Below are 12050 nucleotides of genomic sequence, written 5' to 3'. Positions count from 1 at the left end.
GTGTGAGAGAGGAGGCTGGACTAGATGGACCCTCCCTGGTCTGACCCAGCAGGGCTCTTCTGATGTTCTTCTCAGGGGAAGGCCTTGGCCTCTCTGCCCTGTTCTTGGCCCAACAGAGGAACTGGCTGGCCTCTGTGTGAGACAGGAGGCTGGACTAGATGGACCCTCTCTGGTCTGACCCAGCAGGGCTCTTCCGATGTTCTTCTCAGGGAAAGGCTGCGGCCTCTCTGCCCTGTTGTTGGCCCTCCAGAGGAACTGGCTGGCCCCTGTTTGAGACAGGAGGCTGGACTAGATGGACCCTCACTTGTCCGACCCAGCAGGACTCTTCTGATGTTCTTCTCAGGGGAAGGCCTTGGCCTTTCTGCCCTGTTGTTGGCCCTCCAAAGGAACTGCTTGGCCACTGTGTGAGAGAGGATGCTGGACTAGATGGACCACTGGTCTGATCCAGCAGGGCTCTTCTGAGGTTCTTAAAGATCTCAGTTCCAGATCTTGAAGTGCTACAATCCAGTCAGAAGAGACAGTGCTGAGTTGCTAGATATGACTCAGGACAAAGCCTTTGCCTATTTTCCAAGCCATTCTTATTTTTGCTAAATCCCAAAAGAACAGAGTACCCCCAAAAAGCATCTGTGGTAGGGATATTCAGAAGCTGGTACCCTAACGAAACTGGGCCAGCATATCTTTAAGGCTTAGTAAATGGCTCCCAGGGGGAAATAAGCATGTGATCTAGAGGCTCAAAAGTTCCAGTCCCAAAAGCTCTTCTCTCTAGAGTAAACACCACGGGATCCAAAGTGGAAATTTCCTGCATCACTGGAATTAGAAATTCCTGGCTAGCCCTGAAGGTCAGGAGTCCCGCCCCCCCCAGGAATCTTTTATTTTGCCCCCTCCCCTTTTGGACCAGAAAAACAGCAAATAAGAATAATCTAAGTCTACTGCTGAGTAGCAACAGAATAGTAATCGTATTGGTGGAGTGGTTAAGTGTGCGGACTCTTATCTGGGAGAACCGGGTTTGATTCCCCACTCCTCTAATTGCACCTGCTAGCATGGCCTTGGGTCAGCCACAGCTCTGGCAGGGGTTGCCCTTGAAAGGGCAGCTGCTGTGAGAGCCCTCTCAGCCCCACCCACCTCACAGGGTGTCTGTTGTGGGGGAAAGGAGATTGTGAGCCACTCTGAGACTCTTTGGAGTGGAGGGCGGGATATAAATCCAATATCTTCATCTACCTCACAGGGTGTCTGTTGTGGAGGGGGGGGGGAAGGTAAAGGAGATTGTGAGCTGCTCTGAGACTCTTTGGAGTGGAGGGCGGGATATAAATCCAATATCTTCATCTACCTCACAGGGTGTCTGTTGTGGGGGGGGGGGGGGGGAGGGAAAGGAGATTGTGAGCCGCTCTGAGACTCTTCGGAACGGAGGGCGGGATATAAACCCAATATCTTCATCTACCTCACAGGGTGTTTGTTGTGGGGGAGGAAGGGAAAGGAGATTGTGAGCCGCTCTGAGACTCTTCGGTGTGGAAGGCAGGATATAAATCCAATATCATCTTCTTCATATACACACACACATATATTCACACATGGATCCCTCAGGTTTGTCAGCTACAGCAGCAATACGCAGCTAGAATGACTACAAAACAAGAACCCATCTTCAACAATCAGTGATAACCGGGATTTTCTGGGAAAAGCAGGCACAAACCCACACCCCTTTATTACACAGACCCACCCAGTATGAACAGAGAGAGCAAGAAAAGCCCGGGATTAACTACTCTTGCAAAACAAATGTTCCAAAACCAAGTCTCAGATCTCCGTTCCTATTTGTTTGACGAAGGAAAGTTTGGCTCTCAAGATCTTATATTCTGAAAACCTGCTAGGTCTCAGCGGCTCCCAATTTTTCTGACACCACGGACCAATAGGGGTGGGGGTGCTGGAGTTTTTGCTGCCCCAGGCTGCCCCCAGACCCACACTCCATCCCTACCCCCCATGGGGGTCTTTAAATGAGGGGTAGGCAAAGGTCACTGCCACGCTGCCTCTTCTGCCCACCCAGGCAGTGCTTCAGAGTGAGGCTGCACTGCCTCTTTCTTCCACCTGGAACCCAGGCAAGCGAAAGAGACAGTGCGGTGCCTCTGCCTCACTCCGTGGTCCAGTTGCTAACAGGCCGCGGACCAGTACCAGTCCATGGCCCGGGGGTTGGGGACCCCATCTTAAGTTGTAGCTGGACTCACCTCTGGTTGTTGTACTGCAGACCAACGTGGCTACCCTCTGAAATTATTTCAAACACTGACACACACTCACACATTTCAATACAAAATAGCCCCTTATCACATTCTTCCTTAGGAAACTGCGGCAAATCAAGATGTCCCCCCCCCCCCCCACACACACCCCTTTCTTATGCTGTTAGGAGCCAATTGTGGTAAGTTCTCAATTCCCTCCAGGCTACCAGGTACACGTGCTTTTGTAAATCAAAAAGGTAGGCTGCCAATGAGCTATAAAGAAGAAGATATTGGATTTATATCCCGCCCTCCACTCCGAAGAGTCTCAGAGCAGCTCACAATCTCCTTTCCCTTCCTCCCCCACAACAGACACCCTGTGAGGTAGATGAAGATACTGGATTTATAGCCCGCCCTCCACTCCGAAGAGGCTCAGAGCAGCTCACAATCTCCTTTCCCTTCCTCCCCCACAACAGACACCCTGTGAGGTAGATGAAGATATTGGATTTATATCCCGCCCCCCACTCCGAAGAGTCTCAGAGCAGCTCACAATCTCCTTTCCCTTCCTCCCCCACAACAGACACCCTGTGAGGTAGATGAAGATATTGGATTTATATCCCGCCCTCCACTCCGAAGAGGCTCAGAGCAGCTCACAATCTCCTTTCCCTTCCTGCCCCACAACAGACACCCTGTGAGGTAGATGAAGATATTGGATTTATATCCCGCCCTCCACTCCGAAGAGTCTCAGAGCGGCTCACAATCTCCTTTCCCTTCCTCCCCCACAACAGACACCCTGTGAGGTAGATGAAGATATTGGATGTATATCCTGCCCTCCACTTTGAAGAGTCTCAGAGCGGCTCACAATCTCCTTTTCCTTCCTCCCCCACAGCAGACACCCTGTGAGGTAGATGAAGATATTGGATTTATATCCCGCCCTCCACTACGAAGAGTCTCAGGGCGGCTCACAATCTCCTTTCCCTTCCTCCCCCACAACAGATACCCTGTGAGGTAGATGAAGATATTGGATTTATATCCCGCCCTCCACTTCGAGGAGTCTCAAAGCGGCTCACAATCTCCTTTCCCTTCCTCCCTCACAACAGACACCCTGTGAGGTAGATGAAGATATTGGATTTATATCCCGCCCTCCACTCCGAAGAGTCTCAGAGCGGCTCACAATCTCCTTTCCCTTCCTCCCCCACAACAGACACCCTGTGAGGTGGGTAGGGCTGGAGAGGGCTCTCACAGCAGCTGCCCTTTCAAGAACCACCTCTGCCAGAGCTATGGCTGACCCAAGGCCATTCCAGCAGGTGCAAGTGGAGGAGTGGGGAATCAAACCCGGTTCTCCCAGATAAGAGTCCGCACACTTAACCACTACCCCAAACTGGCTCTGGAAGACCCAATGTGAGATGGATAGCCTCTATAAAGGAAGCCACAGTCCTCAGTTTGAAGGAGCTGAGCAAGGCTGTTAACGATAGGATGTTTGGGAGGACACCAAATCAAAGAGTTGTCACAAATCAGAAGCGGTTTGATGACAGTTAAGGCACACATACAACTTCCCTCATATTTCTTGGGGGGGGGGCATGGGACAGCTTTCACATGTCCAGCAGAAAAAGGCAGAGTAGATATTGCTTGGCATATCCCCTTGCTAAGAAGTCAAGTGTGCAGACATGTGACAGCACAAGGTAATCCTGCTTCCGCTAGCCTTTCTTGTCTCTTATCTCCACGTTTGAGGAAACTCTGCAGTGAGAAAGGACCTCAAAAAGAGGATTAATCAGGCCAGCCAGCCTAGGAATAAATTCAGGGCTCGTTCATTTGCACGGCCAATGCAATGCGCAAGAACCAAGTGCACCCAAAACTCGGACGTGACCTCCCAAGCCCAAAAGCAAACACTGGATCACGCGGCGCCTGTTTGTTTAACCCCACGTTTAAAGATGCAGGCAAACACAGCTTCTGCCCTGTCTACCGTCGCAGCCGCCCAAACACAGATGTTCAGTCACCACGCCTGTCTTGCCCTCAAAATTCTGGCAACGCTGCAAAACAGAGCAGAACAGGCTTGTGAATCACAGGACCAGCAGAGAGCCATGGGGCCGACAAGGACTTCACAGGCTACCTCGGCCTACCCCCTGCTCTACTGCAGGAAACACGGAGGTGAAGCATTCAGCTGGCCAGCCTCCGCTTGAAGACGGCGAGGGACAGCCCCCCTTGCATTCTCGGTGATTCAATTGTCATAAAGCATTTACTATTAGGAAGTTCCTCCTATTGTTCACCTGAAGTTTCCCCTCCCTTTAGATCTAGTCTTCCCCTCTGGAGCAGCCGTGAACAAGTCCTCACGCCAGGGGTGGCCAACGGTAGCTCTCCAGATGTTTTCTGCCCACAACTCCCATCAGCTCCAACCATTGGCCATGCTGGCTGGGGCTGATGGGAATTGTAGGCAAAAAAAACTTCTGGAGAGCTACCGTTGTACCGAGAGCTACAGTGTGCAGATGTCATCCCACCATATGCCATTCCATGCACTCAGTGCCATGGTTCAAGCATCCCTTTCTGCTCACCACCAGCCCCTGCCCCTCTTTCTATTCATCCCTGTGTGCGTTAACACCTCTGAATCCTTCCAGAGCCAGTTTGGTGTAGTGGTGAAGTGCTCGGACTCTCCTCTGGGAGAACCGGGTTTGATTCCCCACTCCTCCACTTGCAGCTGCTGGAATGGCCTTGGGTCAGCCATAGCTCTGGCAGAGGTTGTCCTTGAAAGGGCAGCTGCTGGGAGAGCCCTCTCCAGCCCCACCCACCTCACAGGGTGTCTGTTGTAGGGGAGGAAGGGAAAGGAGATTGTGAGCCGCTCTGAGACTCTTCGGAGTGGAGGGTGGGATATAAATCCAATCTCTTCTTCTTCCCCTGCTTACCCGCCCTCCACCCACCTGTGCTCACACCCGTCTGCACCACATTCATGCCCTTTCCCCAAAAGCATCAGCTCATGTACTTAGCTGCCGTTATGGACCATCTGCACACTGGGAAAAAGAAAACTAGGTTTTACACCCCGCTTCCCTCTATCTTAAAGAGTCTCCAGAGTGGCCTTCGTCTCCCCACAACAGGCATCTTGTGAAGTAGGCGGGGCTGGGAAAGTGCTGAGAGAACTGGAACTGGCCCAAGGTCACCCAGCTGGCTTTGCGTGGAGGAGGAGGCGGGGGGAATCAAACCCAGTTCTCCAGATCAGAGTCCGCCACTCTTAAGCAATATTCCACACTGGCTCTCTGGCTGGGAAGCTGGGAGTAGAGGGCGGTGGAGGGCCTACAAGCAAATGGGCAGGGGAAAACACGTGGGCAGGAAAGTGAAGAGGCGGCTCTGCAGCTGCCCCATTTCAGAGTATGACGACACCAGCCCTACTGGCTGGAGAGAAGCAGGTTCATTCAATGTCTGCCGCAGCCAAGAAGGACCCCATTCAGGGGGGCAGCTTCTTCTGGAGTCGCGTGTTCAGCAAGAGCTGGAGTGAGGCCAGCTTCCCCATTCAACCACAGACGTGCAGTGAATGGGGGGCGCAAAGCTTCTTCCTCCTGGTCACCCACTAGGCATCTCCAAAGGGAAGCACCAGCAGTCGTTGGTGGACACCCCCCCACCCTGGTTCATTTTCTAAAACGCCATTTAATTGCTTTACAAAAAAGAGAAATCAACTTGTTTTGCCTAACTACCATGCAGTTAATGATTAAACTTATCTTTTGTTATTTCGCCTCATAAAGGGGAACGAACCAAAGGCACCTAGGATTATCAAACTCCAGGTGGTGAATGGAATTCCCCCAGAATTGCAAGTCTTTTCCAGACGATAAAGGTCAGTTCCCCTGCAGAAAAGGGCAGTTTCAGAGGGCAAACCACAGATTCTCAGGGAAATCCACAAATTTCCCCTTCATAGGCATGCCCCCACTTCCCTAATCTCCAGGAATTTTCCATGTTGAAACTGAAAAGATTCAAGAGGTGACTTGGCCAACTCATCACCTGCAGCACCCCTCTGGATTCCTCCCACGGCCTCTGGCTTAGATGAGCAGTGGCTGGACAAACCCTTGAACAAAGCAGGAGTCAAGTTGTACCTTTAAGACCAACCAATTTTTACATAGAACGTCAGCATTCGTGTGCTCTTAAGCACACTTCATCAGACGAGGAATCCAGCACAGTGAGCAAAGCCATACAGAGCTGAGCAGAGCCATACAGAGCTGGTAGGCAGTGGCCCAGAATGCAACATGGTACAGATTTAAGAACTGATGACAGTGATGTAAAATTATCTGGTAGGCCGTGGTTTAGAATGTAAAATGGTACAATGACAAAATAGTAAAATTAACAAATTGAGCAAATGGGAGATGGGTTACACATCTCCCACTACATATATTGAACCCATCTCCCATTGTCATTGACAGACAATCTCACATTTTGACATACTGCTGTTTTGCTGCTTTTGCATGCTCATGCTACTCAGATCAAAGGTTTGCTCAATTTGTTAATTTTACTATTCTGTCATTGTACCATTTTACATTCTAAACCACGGCCTACCAGATAATTTTACTGCACTGTCATTGGTTCTTAAATCTGTACCATGTTGCATTCTGGGCCACTGCCTACCAGCTCTGCATGGTTCTGCTCAGCTCTGTATGGCTTTGCTCCCTGTGCCGGATTCCTCATCTGATGAAGTGTGCTTAAGAGCACACGAAAGCTGACGTTCTCAATAAAACTTGGTCTTAAAGGTGCCACTTGACTCCTGCTTTGTTCGACTGCTTCAGACCGACATGGCTGCCTGCTTGGATCTATGGACAAAGCCTTGCTGCGTAGGCTGATCCTGCATTGAGCAGGGGGTTGGACTAGATGGCCTCTAGGGCCCCTTCCAACTCGGATTCTGCGAGCTACCCACTGGAAACTTGAATCCACAGGCGGAGCCCTCTCAGGCCAATGGCTTAAGGTTGCCAACTCCATGGAAATTCCTTGAAATTGGGAGAGGAGGCTGAAAATTGGGGAAGGATCTTCACAGGGAATACTGCCTACGATCTACCCTCCAGCACAGCCATTCTCTCTCGAGGGGAAACTGATAAGAGCTGCCGTCCTTCACTTGCAGCCTGGAGTTCTGGGATTACAGGTGATCTCCAGAGATCAATTCCCCTGGAAAAAAACAAGGCAGACTACGGAATCACATTCCTTCTGAGTTTGCTCTCTTTCATAAGAACATAAGAGAAGCCATGTTGGATCAGGCCAGTGGACCATCCAGTCCAAGACTCTGTGTCACACAGTGGCCAAAAAACCCAGGTGCCATCAGGAGGTCCACCAGCGGGTCCAGGACACTAGAAGCCCTCCCACTGTCCCCCCCACAAGCACCAAGAATACAGAGCATCACTGCCCCAGACAGAGTTCCATCTATACCAGGGTGGCGAAACTGTGGCTCGGGAGCCACATGTGGTTCTTGCACACACATTGTGTGGCTCTTGAAGCCCCCACCACCTTATTGGTTGGCTTGGAGAATGCATTTAAAGTTGCCTTCTTTCCACCTCTCCTCCCTCCCATTTTGCGGCTCTCAAACATCTGACATTCACGTCGTGGCTCTCAAAACCTTGCATTCAAGTCTTGCAGCTCTCAAATGTCTGACATTCATTCCTTGTGGCTCTTACTTTAAGCAAGTTCAGTCAACCCTGATCTATACGCTGTGGCTAATAGCCACTGATGGACCTCTGCTCCAGATGTTTATCTAATCCCCTCTTGAAGCTGTCTATGCTTGCAGCCACCACCACCTCCTGGGGCAGTGAATTCCATGTGTTCATCACCCTTTGAGTGAAGGACTTCTTTTCCCAAACCCAATCCCCAAATCAAGAACTTCTCCAGCTAGAGATGGCTGTAGGTCCTGAACCTGAAGGATGGCAACCCTACAACCAGCTCCCCCTGGCAAGAGGCACCATGGGTGGCCTTTCGATTTCAGGATAACACCGCATCTGTTCTATGTACTTGGGGGGATCGTGACTCTAAGCTGTGGAGCCTTGTGAGCAAAATTCTACTTTGTGAGCTACTGGAATGAAGTTGTGAACTACTGGCAATAAAACTGAGAGCTACTGCACAAATTACTTTGCTCTGGGGCCATTTTTCCTGAGTAGGGTTGCCAGTCCTCAGGTGGGGGCAGGGGATCCCCCGGTTGGGAGACCCTCCCTCTGCTTCAGGGACATCAAAAAGCGGGGGGAGGGGAGGGAAATGTCTGCTGGGAACTCCATTATTCCCTATGGAGACTTAATCCCATAGGAAATAATGGAGAATTGATCCGCAGGAATCTGGGGAGGGTGGCTGTTTTTTTTGAGGTAGAGGCACCAAATTTGCAGTATAGCATCCAGTGCCTCTCCCCAAAATACCCTCCAGGTTTCCAAAGGATTGGACCAGGGGGTCCAATTCTATGAGCCCCCAAAGAAGATGCCCCTATCCTTCATTATTTCCTATGGAAGGAAGGAATTGAAAAGGTTGTGCCGTCCCTTTAAATGTGATGGCCAGAACTCCCTTTGGAGTTCCATTATGCTTGTCACAGCCTTGCTCCTGGCTCCTCCCCCAAAGTCTCCTGGCTCCACCCCCAAAGTCCCCATATATTTCTTGAATTGGACTTGGCAACCCTATATCCTCGGCTAAGACCAAAAAGCGGCAGCCACAGGCTAAAAAACTGAGCCAGCTCAACTAACTCAGCTTAAAGGGAACACCGATCGTGACCTAAGGAGGCTTTCGCTTGCTATCGGAAGTCCAGGCTAGCTGCGTGACTCTAGATTTTTTTTAAAATCATCTCTATGGTTTCAACGGTTCTAAACACCGGAAAGACCGCCCGGGAGCAGCCGGCTAGCCAATAGGCAGCGCGCTCCGCACCCAGCCTGCCAATCAGAAGGCAGCTTCACGCGGAGTGGCGCGGAGAGAAGCCAATCAGGCCCCCTCAACGGCCGGTTCGGGCTCTCCCTCGCATTCCCTCCCCCCGCCTCACCTGTTTCTCTTCGCCGGTCTCGTCGGAGCGGCTGTCGCCGCTGAAGGTGTCCGACATGGCGGGAAGGAAGGGGGGGCGGAAAGAGAAATGCTCCCGCGGCGCCCTCTTCCTCGGTCTTTCTGTCACTTTCTCCGCGGAGCCAAAATGGCCGCCGCCTCCGCCGCCCCTTTCCTAGCTTTCGCTCCGCCCTCTCCTGCTGAACGAAAAGGTGGGTAGCCAATCAGAGTCGGGAAGGGGAGGCGGGTCGCTTCTCTGCCGACCAATCGGGGGCGGTTCTATGCAACGACGGTCGGGGGCGGCTGAAAAGCAGAAGCGTTCTCGGGGGCCTGTGAGGGATTGGTTTTTGAAATAAACGGTCGCGGACGAAGCGGCAGGCCTCTCAGCCAATAGAAATACGGAACGGGGGACGGGAGCCAATAGCAGCCTGAGGGTAGGCGGGCTCTAACTCCGTTGTGGCAGGCTTGATACGTTAGGGAACGAAAGAGCCAAGGTTGCCAACCTCCAGGCTCAGCCTGGGGATCTCCCGGAATTAGAACTAGGCTCTAGCCCAAACAAACTTGCTTAATTAAAGAGCCACATATAGTTTAATGCATTTTTTCCTAATATAATTTTTTATTTATATCCCGCCCTCACCCACCGAAGCAGGCTCAGGGGGCTTACATGGCATAAAATGCAGACATTACAATAATACAATAATAAAATACACTAATTACATAGCAATTATATATTACTTAATTAAATGTACTGTTACATTCAAACCATCTAATTAAAACCACCAAATTTAAACGTCAAACTACAATGATGTGTATATTTATGTTGCGTGTTAAAAGGTAAATTAGTTGGACAGGAAAAACGGCTCAGAAAGAAATGCCCTCTTTTTAACCCAGGTTTATTAGCAATAGAATAATTAACAGGCATTCCCGCATTCAGATATGTTAACTGTTTTATGGTTTCCCACGCCAAGGCAACCCAGATCAAAGGTACATAAGAACATAAGAGAAGCCCTGTTGGATCAGGCCAGTGGCCCTTCCAGTCCAACACTCTGTGTCACATAAGAACATAAGAGAAGCCATGTTGGATCAGGCCAGTGGCCCCTCCAGTCCAACACTCTGTGTCACATAAGAACAGAAGAGAAGCCCTGTTGGATCAGGCCAGTGGCCCCTCCAGGCCAACACTCTGTGTCACATAAGAACAGAAGAGAAGCCATGTTGGATCTGGCCAGTGGCCCCCTCCAGTCCAACACTCTGTGTCTCATAAGAACATAAGAGAAGCCGTGTTGGATCAAGCCAACGCCCCTCCAGTCCAACACTCTGTGTCATATAAGAACATAAGAGAAGCCCTGTTGGATCAGGCCAGTGGCCCATCCAGTCCAACACTCTGTGTCTCATAAGAACATAAGAGAAGCCGTGTTGGATCAAGCCAACGGCCCCTCCAGTCCAACACTCTGTGTCATATAAGAACATAAGAGAAGCCATGTTGATCAGGCCAATGGCCCCTCCAGTCCAACACTCTGTGTCTCATAAGAACATAAGAGAAGCCATGTTGGATCAAGCCAACGGCCCCTCCAGTCCAACACTCTGTGTCATATAAGAACATAAGAGAAGCCATGTTGGATCAGGCCAGTGGCCCCTCCAGTCCAACACTCTGTGTCCCATAAGAACATAAGAGAAGCCATGTTGGATCAGGCCAGTAGCCCCTCCAGTCCAACACTCTGTGTCCCATAAGAACATAAGAGAAGCATGTTGGATCAGGCCAGTGGCCCCTCCAGTCCAACACTGTGTGTCTCATAAGAACATAAGAGAAGCCATGTTGGATCAGGCCAGTAGCCCCTCCAGTCCAACACTCTGTGTCCATAAGACATAAGAGAAGCCATGTTGGATCAGGCCAGTAGCCCCTCCAGTCCAACACTCTGTGTCCCATAAGAACATAAGAGAAGCCATGTTGGATCAGGCCAGTGGCCCCTCCAGTCCAACACTCTGTGTCTCATAAGAACATAAGAGAAGCCATGTTGGATCAGGCCAGTAGCCCCTCCAGTCCAACACTCTGTGTCCCATAAGAACATAAGAGAAGCCATGTTGGATCAGGCCAGTAGCCCTCCAGTCCAACACTGTGTGTCTCATAAGAACATAAGAGAAGCCATGTTGGATCAGGCAGTGGCCCCTCCAGTCCAACACTCTGTGTCCCATAAGAACATAAGAGAAGCCTTGTTGGATCAGGCCAGTAGCCCCTCCAGTCCAACACTCTGTGTCCCATAAGAACATAAGAGAAGCCATGTTGGATCAGGCCAACGCCCATCCAGTCCAACACTCTGTGTCACACAGTGGCCAATATATATATATATACACACACACACTGTGGCTAATAGCCACTGATGGACCTGTGCTCCATATTTTTATCTAAACCCCTCTTGAAGGTGGCCATGCTTGTGGCCGCCACCACCTCCTGTGGCAGTGAATTCCACATGTTAATCACCCTTTGGGTGAAGAAGTACTTCCTTTTATCCGTTTTAACCTGTCTGCTCAGCAATTTCATCGAATGCCCACGAGTTCTTGTATTGTGAGAAAGGGAGAAAAGGACTTCTGAATTTTCTGAATTTCTGGTTTTCTGAATTGTTAATTTTACTATTGAACATCTGAAGCTGCCTTATACTGAGTCAGACCCCCCTGGGTCCATCATAGTCAGTCTTGTCTCCTCAGACTGGCAGCGGCTCTCCAGGGTCTCAAGCTGAGGTTTTTCACACCTATTTGCCTGGACCCTTTAATGGAGATGCCAGGGATTGAACCTGGGACCTTCTGCTTCCCAAGCAGATGCTCTACCACTGAGCCACCATCCTTCCCCATATTCTGCTATTGGATTTTAACTTTGTGCCACTTGGCATTCCAAAC

The 12050-nt window shown here is 50.5% G+C and overlaps 1 protein-coding gene across 1 annotated transcript in view; it reads right to left on the bottom strand.

The window, feature by feature from the left end:
* ENSA (endosulfine alpha) overlaps positions 1-9304 on the bottom strand; it is a 32806-nt gene extending 23502 nt beyond the window's left edge. The window contains exon 1 of the mRNA XM_060256529.1: positions 9166-9304. Within this exon, the coding sequence (XP_060112512.1) occupies positions 9166-9222 (57 nt within the window). The 5' untranslated portion in view covers positions 9223-9304. The remainder of the gene's footprint in view (positions 1-9165) is intronic.
* Between the last annotated feature and the right edge of the window lie 2746 nt (positions 9305-12050).

This window comes from Heteronotia binoei, chromosome 1 (assembly GCF_032191835.1).
Source record: "Heteronotia binoei isolate CCM8104 ecotype False Entrance Well chromosome 1, APGP_CSIRO_Hbin_v1, whole genome shotgun sequence".
Lineage (NCBI taxonomy): Eukaryota > Metazoa > Chordata > Lepidosauria > Squamata > Gekkonidae > Heteronotia > Heteronotia binoei.
The sequence above is the reverse complement of the archived record's forward strand: the minus strand, read 5'-3'. Positions and strand labels throughout refer to the sequence as shown.